We start from the raw sequence: 16,145 nt of genomic DNA, 5'->3' as shown, positions 1-16,145 counted from the left end.
ACATTACGGTTCCCATCCCTTTGAAGGTCCTGCTTTTAGATGAGCTAAAGCGAAAGAAAATGTTTTCCTATTACTTAATTCACTCGCGGCGAGGCGGGGGCTTCTCTATGACAGAGTCGCCTTTGTGTGTGTTTATCCTCCGCTGTCACACACTTTAATTCGACTCTCTTTCTCTCTCATTGAAACCTCTCCACAATGACATTCAATAAGAGCCGGCAAGTGAAAACCTGGTTATTTTTACATATTCTTTCCCCCGACTCGGCAGGGGCCCGACCAAAGGAATTAATCACCGCTCTTTAAACAGCGTTGCCTTCAGGCGATGACTTGTCCTTTTTTGTGCTTTGAAATGACACATTAACCTTAAAACGGGGATATATTCATACTCAACTTAAAGAAGAAAAAAAATCGTCACTAGGATTTATTTGCACTCAGCAAAAGCAGAAATGTTATGTGACTGTTTATTCGGAATTTCACCACGAAGACCAACTTTCAGAAAACACATTGAATACACAATGAGAGGATGCATGCGCGATACGTGCTTGTTTTTACCATATAGTATGGACTTTATGGCATTGTCCTGGTTATAAGCATATATCTAAACATATCGATTGTAATCATCAAATATCGGCAACACTTTAATGTCCACAAAGAGCTATTTGATCATGTACCTGCGAAGTTGTAAAAGTTTCTCAAAGTTCTCACGATAATTCAGCCTAATCTCCATACGTTGCAGGCTGCAGGTTGCAAAGACTGTCTGAATATGCCTACACACACAGGCTATCCATGTTTTTTTTTACATAAATGTTTTCTTTGGCTAAATTGACTATAGGTGATAAAATATGAGTGACGATGAAAGGGAGAAGGGGCCGTGCCGCCTCTTGCGGCGTGGGTGGGGCCGACAAGAATAGACTACATTATGCAGTTCATTTAGTTAACAAGTGAAATAATGGGGAAGCGTGCAGTGGGAATGCCAAGAGAAAAGGCACAAAACCCTATTGAGAGTTCTCTGCCGCTTACAGCGTAACCGTCACATGGCCAGAAGAGTCCCCAGTGAAGTATTTAAAGAGCGACAGAGCGCTTCAGCACCACTTCGCTGTCCACCTCCAGAGAGCCAGACACCGCGGTGACCAGAGAGAAGTTTATCCCAAGACTGAGCAACAGGTTTGCCACGATGCCGAGGTCATTTCTCGTGGACTCGTTGATTTTAAGGGAGTCCAGTGACAAAGGGAACGACAACAACAACCCACCTTTATTCCCCTATGCGTTGCACTCGTCTCACTCTCACGGGCTGCCGGGTTCCTGCCACTCCAGGAAAGCGGGTCTGCTGTGTTTCTGTCCGCTGTGTATGACCGCCTCCCAGCTCCATCCGTCTCCGCCGACCTTGCCCATGCTCAAAGCGTCCTTCCCGACCTTCGGTTCGCAGTACTGCCACGCCGCGTTATCAAGGCAACACCACGCCAACCTCGGCCACGGTCCGGGGATTTACCAAGCGGCCTATCCCGTCCCAGACCCACGGCAGTTCCACTGCATCTCCATCGGTGAGTTGAGTAGGTTTGATGCCACCCGTCTAATAGCCTCACATTGTGCCTCTGATTTCCCCTGTTTATTTCAGAATAGCCTGCCATATAACTAACACGCTTTCTTGTTTTTTGGTTTTTTTTTCACAGAGAACAACAACGGCAAACTTCAGAGCAGTAAGCGCATGCGCACGGCCTTCACCAGCACACAACTTTTGGAACTGGAGCGAGAGTTCACCTCCAACATGTACCTGTCGCGGCTGAGGCGCATCGAGATCGCAACTTACCTGAATCTGTCCGAGAAACAGGTCAAAATCTGGTTCCAGAATCGCCGGGTCAAGCACAAGAAGGAGGGCAAGAGCAACGGGCACAGGACTGGCTCACACAACTGCAAGTGCTCGTCCATGTCGTCGGCGCGGTGCTCGGAGGAGGAAGACGACATCGCCATGTCTCCTTCCTCATCCGAAAAGGAAGACGTGGACCTGTCAGTCTCCCCGTGAAGCAACTCTCGACTTTCCCAAAACATTATGTTGTGAACTTTTTTTTTACTGCAACCAAAAGAAGACTGTTCCAAATGTGTTCGGTCACCTGTACATAGGAAGATATATAATAACCAGGGGATTGTCCCTGGATTATTGTATAGGATATAGTTGTATACATGTTGTACGTTTTGTATGTAGTTTTTTCTGAAAACGGTCCATTTGTTAGCCAATCCAATGTGCTTGGTGGTCATATTTGTAATGACAACCCCAAATGATAAAACGAATTGTAACATTTGTTAGTATTATTTAGGGAAATTATCGCTATTTTGTACATTGTTCATTATACTGGTTAGATTGAAGCACATATAGAAGTGTGGAAAGACAAATTGCCTCGTTCTCACATCATGGAGATACATCTGAAATTATATCTTCAATGTCATTGAAAAATATTTATTTATTTAAAATGTTGTTACTTAAATCAAATAAAAAATATGTCTGAGATATAGGCTTCATTGTCTAAGAGTCTTAATATGTTTCTCGTGCGCTGCAGCTATAAAAACCGTCAATTAGTAAAAGGGAATTATCATACAATAATAACCATGCAGGCAATCCTGATGATAATTGTATAATATGCTTTAGTCCAAATATTATAATGATTTCGCAAATTAGGCTATACGTGGTTTGCCCATAGCTGAACGGTGCCACCCTGTGCTCCCGCGCCGCAACAGGTGCACGTTAAGCATTCACTTGTGATTTTCTGGCAAAGGCCTCTCTCGACAAATGAGACTATGAACCCATCTATAATGCACTCGCAACATTGTTTGGGTCGCACTGCTGTGCGCGTGAGTGGTTTGATGTGAGGGCCGTGGAAAGATTGACCAGTAGAAAGATAGTCTTTGTGTCCAAGGGGCCTAAAAGAGGTGGACACAGAAACGCAGCCTACTGCTATATTATACAGCCTTTTAGCCCATCGCTTACTGAACATTACGCACAGAACTGGGTGCTAGCTACCGGCCTAAATTGAATGTGTAGCCTACTTTAATAGCCCTATATGAGCTTCAGTTTCTTCTAACAAGTAAATCCTTCTTTTTAAACAAGTAAATCATAAGCTTGATAATCTCCATCAAGTAGCATTAAAGGGAGAGATCTCGACTCAGTACTCCCTGGGGGGAAAACGCTCATATATTAGTAGGCTATACGCAGGCGCGGGGCCCGTTCCTTCCAGGAGCGACTATAGCTGCTCATGACAGGCTTCACCCGAACTATGATCCGTCTCGTGTGACTGAGTTAATCATCACTACGGGGTGTATAATAGAGAACCACAAGTGCGTAATAGATTTATCTGTGAACGTGAGAAGGAACGAGATAAAGAGTGACCGCTTGGTCTCCACACCTCGCTTTGTTCTGTCCTCATTGTGCACGAACCGTTTTATGACTTCCAGGTGGGATTTGCTCGTTCTGCGAGTCTATTTCATTTCACCATGATATACAATTTAAATTATAGTGGGGGGTTAACTTGACGTTGTCATTAATATCACAAAACAATGAAGCCACTGCTCGAAATAATTGACAACATCATTGTGCCAATAGTTTATTTTTATTTTTTACGCATTGGACATGGCCTATTATGATGGGGTTAGCAATGATTTTAGACATGTAAGTATTGCATTTCACATTACAGTAAAATAGATATGACACCTGCGATAACCAACAAGCAAAACAACAATAACCAATCAAAAGTGTTTTAGGGGATATCTAATGGTTCTGTTTGGGACTCTAAATTACGCACTGATGCTAGTGGGTTCTTATTCATTCACGGATTCTCATCGTGGAGTTTATTATGTGGAATAGTTAAAATATGTTTTCCCCTTTCCTTTGAAACGTATCAACAGACATTGGTGACAAGAAAACTATTCTTAAATTGACTACTTGCATTAGCCACAGTATTGTCCCTTCATGGGACGCGAAGATGCAAATGTGAACTTTTATTTAATTGTTCACTTACCCATTTTAACAAAACTTCACCATTTGCATTTGTTAAGATATGGGATTAGACTGTTTGGTTAATTGCACCATAGAGTTCAATTTTGCTCTCTACGTCCCCTGCAAAGCGCCCCTTATCCGTTCTATAGCCCGGGGGTATGCGCCCTGGGGGAGCTTATACTTTCGCTCCTCCAAATGCTCAATTTATTTATTCTTAATTTTGTGCCGATCAATTCATTGAAGCAAAAAGGACTACGGTGTCTTTTTAAAGGAAGAAAAGGGAATTGTCGAAGTAACCTTGACGGAGCTGCTGAGTGGGGGCTACGCTGACGCTCGAGGAGCGCTTGAGTCAACAGGCGTCCATCTAGCAGACTCGCCCTTGTCTTTATCCCGGCTAATTTTTTATTTACGGCCTTTCTTGGGCATGTCTCTTATCTATCAGATTAAAAGAACAGCTTGTAACAAATCAGTCTGCACGATTTACAAGCGCATTAAAAGCGGACAAAGGGAGCAGGCCGGCGGTACCTGAGAGTCTGGTAGACGGCGCGCCGCAGCAGCTGATTCGATGGTTTGAAAATACGCACGAAACAAAATACTTGAATCCTGAAAAAGAGCCTTTGTACGTTTCTTTAGAAATCAAGCAATTCTGCATGACAAAGGACAATTAATAAGCCGTCTTTTCACGACCAGCAGCTGGTTTCCCCGTCAAGGAAAGTTGGAAAAAATTCAGACTGAATGCGCGCAAAAGCCCTTTGCGCGCAGACAGCAGGCCAAGGTGACCCATTTGGCACAGTTAAAATAACCAAGCCGAGGTAAAAGCGAGGGAACTGTCAAAAACATTTAAGCTGAAATATCTTGAAATTGCAAATCCCTTTATGTGGAGGGACGCTGCCGATGTGGGTTAGTGGTACAAAGGAGGTGGTTAAGTTGGAGAGTCTTTGGAAACGGACACGTGGCTTTCTCAATGAGAGCTCTTTTGGAACCGCGCGGCTCGCCCTGGCACTGCACATTCAATGACGTTTTAAACGTACTTTTCGTGTGTTATTGGACTGAATGTGTATACAATGTTCATGTACTAAATGTATAGAACATAGTTTGTAAACTTTTGAACTTTTATTTTTAATTATTTTAGTTATTTTTAAGTATTCTTAGGGGAGAAAATGCCGTTTCCCCTCAACGTTGCCATGCATGTTTTATTTCTAATCAAGTCTTGTGATTTATTCTTGAGTAACACTAGTATTTTCACAAACATTTTGTTTTGTAAGTAGTTTGATGATTTAATGCTTTATTTTATCTTCACATGTGGATGGGTGGCTTATTATATTATTATTATAATTGTTGTTTTTGTTATTATTATTGTTATAGTTGTTTAATGACTTGTTTATTCTAGCTGTTCATGACTGGTTTGCAGTAGATTTGTATTCACTTACTAAGTAATCATTAATTATAGGCCTATTTTGTGCGATTGACATTTATCTCTGCGTAAATAGGGAACCACAGCCAACCCTATCACTATCAGTAGGCTAATCCGAGAGAGAGAGAGAGAGAGAGAGAGAGAGAGAGAGAGAGAGAGAGAGAGAGAGAGAGAGAGAGAGAGGGGGAGAGGGAGGGGAGGGGGTGGTACACTGTATTTTGCTGGCGTGTATACGCTTCGGATCGACTTAACCTGTTTGCAGCTAATGGGATCTAATTCCATTTCGCTAAGTGTTTGAAAGTATCTAGATCTGGCAAGCAATACGCTTTGGAGAGTTTCTCTAAAAGGCCGTATGGCGCCGCAGGAGGGTCAGCTGCCGTTTGACTTTGGCACCCCGTCAGTAAATCACGAAATAATTGATCATGACTTTGGAAAAACTCCAAAATCCTTTTGTGTGTTCTCCTGAACCCGCACAGACACATCAGCAACAAGCCGTTGCCTAATAATTAATGACATACATAAGCCAAGGAATGGCACCGTTTGAGTAGCATATTACGCTGCCCCCTTCTACAGAACGCGCACAATGGCCACTGTTATTCAGTGGTGAATCACGTTTTGTTTTATTGTGGACGTACACACAGTGTGCAGCCTGGAGTTGATAGACGGTGCTGACCTGTAACAATTTTGATGGGGCGTAAATTATGAGAATAGCCTATGTGCTTCACAATAATGCTGTTATGACTGGGACTATGTATAAATATTAGACTATTAAATGTGCCATTTGAGTGTAACAAAAGACATTTTTTAAATATCAATAACCACCAACTGCTGTCCTCAATCCCGATTTGGTGAATGAATATGAAATGCGTTTCAGAGGTGAATATGAAAATTAGGCTTATAGTCATGAGATAAGCACGAGCTGCACAGTTAAATTGTATGGATCCTTATATATACACCATGGCTTAGCACTGATAGAAGTCATGTCTGAAAGACAAGTTCTCAGGATAAGAAGCGATCTTTGCATTTTGTGTATGTCACAAATGTAACAGTACTGTATATGTCATAAATGTCATGATATATCTGTATATGTATGTCATAAATGTCATTATGAATTGAAAAAATGAATTGAAAATGGGGGACCCTGATGTAAACAAGACAAAAGTCTTTATCTGGTCTGCATGCCCTTAACAACTGTGCATTGAGCCGTACTGTATTGTACCCATTCTACAATCTGTTAAGAAAGTTTTCAATCAATCAATCTAAAAAAAGGCCTATGCAGAGCACTATAGGCTACTGCGAGACTGCGAGTACGAAGTGACATGTGTTGAAGTAGGCTTCCAGTTCCACCAAGCATGGACTGGTCAGTTTAAAGTCAACTCATAGTATTCCACCACAGCCATCTTGGTTGGCAAACAAGCAGGTGATTGTAAATCAAATAACAGGTGATCGTCAACGACAACCGTGGCCAATGGGCTGTACTTTTGGTCTGTACTTACTGAACCACATATATTTTCAATTAATAGGCTGAACAAGTACAGTACTCTGATACAGTAGTCCATTTAATGACCTGGGTGAATACTCGATTCTTATTGGTTGGTAGGTGATAATGGACAGTGTTGTTTGATTGATTGATTGAAAAGTTTATTAACAGATTGCAGAATGGGTACAGTACAGTACATCTCAATACATACAATTGTTAAGGGGATGCAGACCAGAGAAAGACTTTCGTCTTGTTTACATCAGGGTCCCCCATTTTCAATTCATCATAACATATATGACATACATGACATACAGATAGACAGTACTGCTACATCTATACATTTATGACATATCAGATTTGCAAATACAGTACTGTTTGTGATACAAAAGTGTCCAGAAAAGGAGTGTATATACATTTGGCGTAGAAACTGTACATTGGAGGAGGTTGGTGGGGTGGGGTTGGGTGGGTTGGGTGAGGGCTGTACATTGGAGGTGGGGGGGGGGGGGGGGGGGGGTTGGGTAGGGGACACACACACATTTTACACTGTACATTGGAATATTGACAAAGCCTTACTTGGTCATTTACTGTACAACTAGGTTAGGACATTTGTAGGGGCCAGTTTCGAATTGCAGTCTCACGTAGGTGTTTTTTGAGAGTGTTTTTGAAGGTGGGTAGTGATTCACATTCCTTTACAGCTTTAGGCAGGGCGTTCCACATTGATGTGGCATAATTGCGAAACGTGTTTAGTCCCTTGTTTGAGCCGAATCTGGGTTTTACATGATTTGTGGAGCTCCCTCTGGTGTTGTGATCGTGGTATTCACTGACCTTTGGGAAGTATTTTGACATGTACATGGGTACCTTGGTCGCGTAGTGTATCTTGTAGACCAGGCCCATTGCAAGTTGCTGTACTCTGTCGTCTACTCTAAGCCATCCTAGGTTGTCAAAGTGGGCAGGGGTGAGGTGGGTTCTAGGAGTCAGGTCAAGTAGTAGTCTGACTAGCTTGTTTTGAGATGTTTGTAATTTGTTTTTTAGTGCCTTTGAGGTGCTTTGGTACCATGAGGTGCAAGCATAGTCGTAGTACCCTTGAATGAGTGCTCCTGCTAGAGTCTTCAGGGTATTCTTGTTTACCAGAGAGGAGATCCGGTACAAGAATCGCGTTCGTTGGTTGACTTTTTTTATTACATTGGATGCCATTTTGTCACAGGAAAGATTAGCCTCTTGGATGGAACCCAGGTAGGTAATTTCATCTTTCCTTGTGATAATATTGTCACCCACTGTAACCGAGAAGCCGTCGGTCTTGCTGAGTTTGTTATTTGAACCGAAGAGAATGGACTCTGTTTTGCCCATGTGTAATGATAGTTTGTTGTCGGCGAGCCATATGCAGATTTTGCCTAGTTCCGAGCTGAGGGCTTTTTCAACCTGTAACTTGTTCTTGTCAGAGACCAGCAGGGCTGAGTCGTCCGCAAACAGGAACAAGTTGCAGTCACAAGCTGACGACATGTCATTTGCATAAATTAGGAATAGTAGCGGTCCTAGTATGCTTCCTTGTGGAACACCACAGCTCACTGTGAGGGGGGGGGATAGGGTACCGTTTACTTCCACCATCTGTTCCCTCCCCTCCAGGTAGGATTGTATCCAGCTCACTGATAAACTATCAAAACCAATTGCTTTTAGCTTGTCAATCAGAATGGTGTGATTGACAGTGTCGAAGGCCTTTTGTAGGTCCAGCATGACCATGCCGCAGTATTTGCCCGCGTCCACCTCTTGTTTGATGTGGTCGTTCAAGTAGAGAAGGCATGTGTCAGTGGAGTGGGATGTTCTGAAGCCAGATTGGAATTCGTAGATTAGATTTTTTTCCGCGAGGTACTTTTCGATCTGTTCGTATACTATTTTTTCCATGACTTTCGAGATGAATGTAAGGATAGAAACAGGGCGGTAGTTACCCGGGTCTAATTTGCTGCCCTTTTTGTGCAGGGGTGTTACTCTCGCAATTTTGAAGTCCTTGGGGACGTGTCCCTGTTTTATGGAGAGGTTTATTATGTGTGTGATGACTGGGGTGATGGCTGCTGCTGAGTCTCTGAGGAATTTGGAGGGGATGTTGTCATGGCCAGTGGCCTTGTTTGGTTGGAGGGCGCTCAGTTTTTTGAGTACCTCATCTGTAGTTACTATTTCCAGTTTGAAGTCGTCTTTGTGGACGCCTAGGTTCATGTAGTATGCTACTATGTGTTCTACCCCATACTGCCCTGAGTGGGAGGGTAGTTTGTTTACCAGTGTTGTGGCTATGTTTGTGAAGAAAGTGTTTAAGTAATTGGCTACATCCAGCTTGTCTGTGATGAGCGTGTTGTCCGTCTTTATGTTTATGTTTGAGAACCTGGTTTTGAGTTTTTTACTGCAGCCTAGTTGATTGTTGAGTAATTTCCAAAGTTCACGTGGTTTATTTTTGTTTTCCTCGGTTTTGTCATTGATGAAATTTTTTTTAGCAGTTTTGATCATGGAGTTTACGTCATTTCTTAGTCTGTTTCTTTCTAGTTTGAGTTCAGTCACGTGGTCTTGGAGTTCACTGCTCGTGCTTTTGGTAAGCTTTGACTGACTTTTACGAAACTCAGAGCATTTTTTGTCTCATATACGCTTGATGTCGCAGCCTGCTAAACACTTCTGCCAAGAAGAGAGACAAGACTTGGACCAAATCAGGACATGAGCGACCAAATTAGTTTGGCTATAACGTTGAAATGTGTGTATACTATAAATATATCACTATTAATAACCAACAATTAAGCTTTTCTGCATGAGGACAATTATTTAACTTGTTTCAACGCATTTTCTGTTCGTATTCATAAAAGAGACTAAAACATAATGGGGAACATTATTTATTCAATATGTTAAAGGAAATTTCACTTCAGTAGAACTTGTCATTTTTCAGCAGTCCATTTAAAAAAAGATTTTCAGGAAATGCTGACTGTGGAATTTCACATCGATTTGATTGATTGATTGAAAACTTTATTAACAGATTGCAGAATGGGTACAATACAGTATGGCTCAATACACACAATTGTTAAGGGGATGCAGACCAGAGAAAGACTTTCGTCTTGTTAACATCAGGGTCTTCCATTTTCAATTGGACGTTTACGTCTTTTTAATTAAATCTTTACATAATTTACACAAACACACACAATCTGACAAGTTTGCCCCCAAAATTTGCTTGTGTATCCTCACCACCAGATCATCACACACAAACACACACACACAGACAGACACACACACACACAAAACACTGGACACAAATGACTAAGCCTATAGAGACCATGATGTATATGGAACCTCTGACTCCAAGATATTCATGGCTCACCATGCATCTTTCAAGTCAAGTCAAGAGTTTTATTTGTCACGGCATACAAGTATACAATGAAATGCGGGGGGTCTTGCCCGCAACGATTGTGCATAATACAATAGTAATATATAATAAGAATCCAATAGAACGACATTGTGCAATAAAACAAGTAAACAAAGTAGGGCATATCGGTATATGTACATGAGTTATTTACAGAGCATGGTAGGACATGCTATGGTCCTGTGGTAGTGCAATACACTGTTAGCTACGGATGAGGCACTGGGTCTTTATGTACACTGCTATACAATGCTATATTATACAATCTCAAGTTATACTATACTATTCTTAAAGTGACCTTTCCTTTTGTAAAGTGACCATAAGTGTGAGCGTGTGCAGCATGAGTGTGTGTGTCCTCATGTTAAAGTGGCTGCTATAGTGTGTGAGCGTGTACAGTGTGTGTGTTGTGTGTGTGCTCATGTGTGCTTGTGTGTGGAGAGTTCAGTGTTCAAGGCTCTGATGGCCTGGGGGAAGAAGCTGAGCCGAAGTCTCTCTGTCCTAGTTGCTGGTGTTCGCAGGCGTTTGCCTGACCGCAGCAGCTTGAACAGGCTGTTGTTGGGGTGGTGAGGGTCTTTCATTATTCTGCAGGCTCTGGATTTGCACCTCTTGTTGTATAGGACCTGCAGGGGTGGTAGTGCAATACCCGTGGTACGCTCGGCTGAGCGCACCACTCTCTGTAGGGCCTTCTTGTCCTGTGCCGTGCTGTTTCCATACCAGGCAGTGATGTTTCCAGTCAAGATGCTCTCTACAGCTCCGGAGTAGAAGGACTGGAGTATCTTCCCAGATACTCTGAACTTCCTTAACTGTCTCAGGTGGTAGAGGCGCTGCTTCGCCTTTTTTACGACTGAGTCTATGTGTGTTGTCCATGTCAGATCCTCTGAGATGTGGACCCCCAGGTACTTGAAGCTGCTCACCCTGTCCACGATAGCCCCGTTTATCCTCAGTGGTGTGTGTGTCCCCTGCTGTCTCCTCCTAAAATCCACGATCAGCTCCTTGGTTTTACCAATGTTCAGGAGCAGGCTGTTGTCCTGGCACCAGCGTTCCAGTACCTCAACCTCCTCCCGGTAGGCCTTCTCGTCGTTGTCCGAGATCAGCCCCACCACCACTGTGTCGTCCGCAAACTTCACTATGGAGTTGGAGCTGAACTTGGCCACACAGTCATGTGTGTATAGTGAGTACAGCAGGGGGCTCAGAACACAGCCCTGGGGTGATCCGATGCTCAGGGTGATGGTGTTGGAGGTCTGACCCCCCACCCTGACCGCCTGGGGCCTTTCACTCAGAAAGTCCAGTATCCAGGCGTTCAGAGCGGAGCTCAGACCCAGCTCGATCAGCTTGTCCACCAGTCTGGTGGGGACTATGGTGTTGAACGCTGAGCTGTAGTCAATGAACAACTGTCTCACATAGCCCCCCTTCTGGCGGTCTAGGTGAGAGAGGGTGCTGTGCAGTACTTGGGAGACCGCATCATCAGTGGACCTGTTTGGCCTGTATGCAAATTGCATAGGGTCCATATCACTGGGGAGGGAGGCACAAATGTGATCCTTGACCAGCCTCTCAAAACATTTCATGGTCACAGAGGTGAGTGCCACCGGTCTGTAGTCATTGAGACCTGTTGGGGAGGATTTCTTTGGTACCGGGATAATCTTGAAGCAGGCAGGGACCACTGACTCCGCCAGGGATAGATTAAATATGGTGGTGAACACAGGGGCTAGCTGGTTAGCACAGGACTTAAGTATGCGTCTGTTACGTTCTGGACACCGACCTCGGTCGGTGACCACCCACATTCCTGGCATATGTCACTGGGCTTGTCACCTGTCATTTCCCTGTCAATTAGTGCTGTCACTTAGGGGTGGTTCCTGATTGGCTGTCACGGGGGTGTGTGTGGAATGTTGGTATTTGGTGTCTATGTAACATACCTCTCTTCTGCTTGTCCATTGTCAGGTCTTCACTAATTGCGTTCGGGGATAACGCGGACGGTTCTACTCTGGACCTCCAATAAGCTCCCATTTACCTTATTTTCCACTTGTGCTATTAGCACTTGTTCTCTCTTAGAATTTACTCTGTGTTCTTACTATTAAAGTCGAACCTGTTCAAGAGTAAACACTCTCTGTCTCTGTGATTGCCTTCACCCATTGGAATTCACCTACCTGCATTCTGACAGAAGACCTGACCATCAGAATTCCATGGAGGCCATCATGGAGATGCTCCGGACGCAGGGAGCAGCCCAGACACGGATGGAGGAACATCAGCAGCTGGTCAGCGCCGAGTTAATCCGACTCAATGGGGTCGTCGGATCATCCCAAGCGGTGGCGCAGTCGGCGTTGGCCACAGCCCGACAAGCCCAAGAAGGAGTGGCTGGTGTTCAGTCGGCGGCGGGAGAAGCAGCGCTCCACGCAGAGGAGAGTCGGGGGGTGTTCGGGGTCCAGGAGCGGTCCCGCGAACCACATCTGCAGGCGCCCGCTCGCTATGACGGATCACCGGATGGTTGTCGGGAATTCATCACCCAGTGTCTACTCGTTTTCCGGCTGCAACCACGATCATTTCCATCGGAGACAGCGCAGGTAGCGTATATTATCACACTGCTCACCGGTCAAGCTCTCTCCTGGGCTACGGCGGAATTAGAGGCAGGGGCGATAATCTGCGACAGTCTGGACGCCTTTACCCGGGAATTGAGAAGAGTATTCCATACTTCCCGGGTACTCTCGATCTTCGAGGCTGGTGGTCGTCTTCTCGACTGCCGGCAGGGCCTCCGCACGGTCGCAGCTTATGCTAATTTTCGGATCTTGGCTCGGGAGACAGCTTGGGCGGAGAACGTCTGCGTGGTTCTGTTCGTCAGGGGACTCTCAGCGCGGATGCGAGATGCGCTTTCCGCGCGTGAGATCCCCGAGCAGCTGGAAGTGCTGATCAACAACACCATCAAGATGGACAATCGGCACCGGGAGAGGGAGAAGGAGCATGTCAACAACACCCAGCCCCAGGTATGTTTTCTTTCTTCTCCTGGTGTTGATAATTCCATGCATTACACGAGTGGGCCACTGGGTGATGAATCCATGCAGCTTGGAGCGCTGTCGCTCTCGGACGACGAGAGGCAGCGCTTCATCAAAGAGCGACGCTGCTTCCGGTGCGGCCGCACCGGTCACCGCTTCGGCAGCTGTCGGGTCCAGGCTGTATCGGCTCGGCGCCAATCGGGGATGGAAGGTGCGCCGTCGGGCTTCGAAAAGGCGCCAGCAGGTGGGCTCATTCCTGCCAAAACCACGGATTCTCGTAAATTTTTTGAGGTGGCGATCAACTGTGGGGGTGACATTAGGGGAACTAAGGCTCTCATTGACTCAGGGGCGGCGGGCAATTTTATTCACGTGGGATTGGTGAAGGAGTGGGGAACCCCAGTGGAGGATTTAGGGGTTCCCTTACCAGTTTATGCCCTGGACGGTCGGCCTCTGGGCAGTGGGAGCGTCACCCAGCGCACAGTTCCCTTACACATCCGGGTGGAGGGTGGGGAGTGGGAATGGGTTACATTTTTTGTCATCTTTTCCCCCTATTCTGTCATGGTGTTGGGTCATCCCTGGTTGTCGTCATGTGTTCGTGTCATTAATTGGAGCACGGGCGAACTCTCAACGGCGGCCGACGTCAAGTCGATCGTCAGCGGGAGTTTGCCCAAACCCTTGTCTCCCCCCCCCTCTTCTCTTTTGTCTCCTCCCTCTTTCTCCAGGATGGTGGGGAGCGTGGCAGATTCTGATCTACCCTCTAATCCCGATTTAATAGGGGTGCCTGAGATCTATTGGGACCTGGCGGACGTTTTTAGCAAGACGCGTGCTAAAGCACTTCCGCCTCATAGATCATACGACTGTCCCATTAATCTTCTACCCGGTACCTCCCCGCCTCGCGGGCGAATGTTCTCTCTCTCATGCCCCGAAACCTTGGCCATGAACACCTACATAGAGGAGGCATTGCTTGCGGGGCACATACGCCCTTCCACTTCCCCTGCCGGCGCTGGCTTCTTCTTTGTTGATAAAAAGGATGGGGATCAGCGCCCATGCATTGATTATAGGGGATTGAATGACGTTTCCATCAAGAACCGATATCCTTTACCCCTCATGGACACGGCCTTTGAGTGCTTACAGGGGGCACAGGTCTTTTCTAAACTTGACTTACGTAATGCATACAACCTGGTCAGGATTAGAGAGGGAGACGAGTGGAAGACTGCATTTAACACACCCAATGGGCACTATGAGTATTTGGTCATGCCCTTTGGTTTGGCTAATGCTCCGGAAGTCTTCCAAGCCCTGGTTAACGACGTGCTGCGAGACTTGATTGGGGTGTCGGTGTTTGTCTACTTAGATGATATCCTGATTTTTTCTCGCAATATGGTGCAACACCAAATGCACGTTCGGGAGGTGCTAGACCGTCTCCTCAAGCATCAACTATTCGTTAAGGCTGAGAAGTGTGTGTTTCACACGGACACCGTGTCCTTCCTGGGCTTTGTGTTGACGAAGGGCGATCTGCGCATGGATCCAGCCAAGGTGAGTGCAGTTTTGGACTGGCCACGGCCTTCGTCGCTCAAGGGGTTACAACGGTTTTTGGGCTTTGCAAATTTTTACAGGTGCTTTATTCGCAATTTTAGCGCCTTAGCCAATCCCTTAACAGCTCTCACTAAGGCCTCTCTCCCTGGCTTTGAATGGTCGCCTAGGGCTGAGTCGGCCTTCTGCGATCTTAAACGTCGTTTTACATCCGCTCCTGTATTGATCCGCCATGACGCGGAGGTTCCGTTCATTGTGGAGGTGGATGCCTCTGACGTCGCGGTGGGGGGGGTGCTCTCTCAGAGATGCTTAAAGGATGGGAAAGTGCACCTGTGTGCTTTTTTTTCTCGCCGTCTGTCACCAGCCGAGCGTAATTACGACGTGGGTAATCGGGAGTTATTGGCGATCAAATTGGCACTGGAGGAGTGGAGACATTGGTTAGAGGGGGCGGCACATCCTTTCATTATTTGGACTGATCATAAGAACTTGGCTTACATCCAAGGGGCTAAACGCCTTAACGCTCGCCAGGCCAGGTGGACGTTGTTCTTCACACGATTTCGATATACCATCTCCTATAGACCCGGCTCCAAGAATATCAAACCTGACGCGTTGTCGAGCCAGTTTGATCTTCCTGGTCGGGAGGAGCAGCCCCATCCCATTATTCCACCGGCCTTGATTTTGGCACCCGTGTCTTGGGGCATAGAGAAGGTGGTAAGGTCGGCGCTAACGCGGGAGCCCGATCCTGGTGGGGGTCCTCCGGGACGGTCGTATGTTCCCAAGGTGGCGCGCTCACGCTTGCTACAGTGGGCACATGCGTCATCCCTCACCAGCCACCCAGGGGCAACCAGGACCCTGGAATTTATCCGTAGGAGGTTCTGGTGGCGCACGTAGTAAGACCTCTTGACGGGCACCGGCGGGTCTCCTCCGACCACTTCCTATTCCTAAACGACCCTGGTCACACATATCTCTGGACTTTATTTCTGGTCTTCCCCTTTCGGACGGATTCACCACCATCTTGGTGGTGGTGGATCGGTTCTCTAAGGCGGCTCACTTTGTCCCTCTCCCCAAGCTTCCTTCGGCCCGGGAGACTGCTGATTTAATTATACAGCATGTCTTTCGGGTCCACGGGCTGCCAGTAGATATCGTGTCGGACCGGGGTCCTCAGTTCGCCTCCAGGTTCTGGAAGGCGTTTGCCGCCGGCCTCGGCGCCTCTGTCAGTCTGTCGTCTGGGTTCCATCCACAGTCGAACGGGCAGACGGAGAGGGTCAACCAGGATTTGGAGGAGGTCTTGAAATGTTACGTTGCCGGTAGTCCGGCAACGTGGAGTAGGAGGTTGGCTTGGGCTGAGTATGCGCATAATACCCTTCTCT

General features: G+C 46.2%; 1 protein-coding gene across 1 annotated transcript; it reads left to right on the top strand.

The window, feature by feature from the left end:
• Nucleotides 1-1,168: 1,168 nt before the first annotated feature.
• Nucleotides 1,169-2,017, top strand: gsx1 (GS homeobox 1; the record flags this gene model as incomplete). The annotated part of the gene is made up of 2 exons (XM_084320191.1): nt 1,169-1,538; nt 1,668-2,017. Exons 1-2 carry the CDS (start codon nt 1,172-1,174, stop codon nt 2,015-2,017), a joined length of 717 nt encoding a protein of 238 aa, XP_084176317.1. The 5' UTR covers nt 1,169-1,171.
• Nucleotides 2,018-16,145: the final 14,128 nt, after the last annotated feature.

This window comes from Notolepis coatsorum, assembly GCF_963971535.1.
Source record: "Notolepis coatsorum genome assembly, chromosome: 8".
In the NCBI taxonomy this organism is placed as follows: Eukaryota; Metazoa; Chordata; class Actinopteri; order Aulopiformes; family Paralepididae; genus Notolepis; species Notolepis coatsorum.
This window is presented reverse-complemented; position numbering and strand designations above follow the sequence as displayed.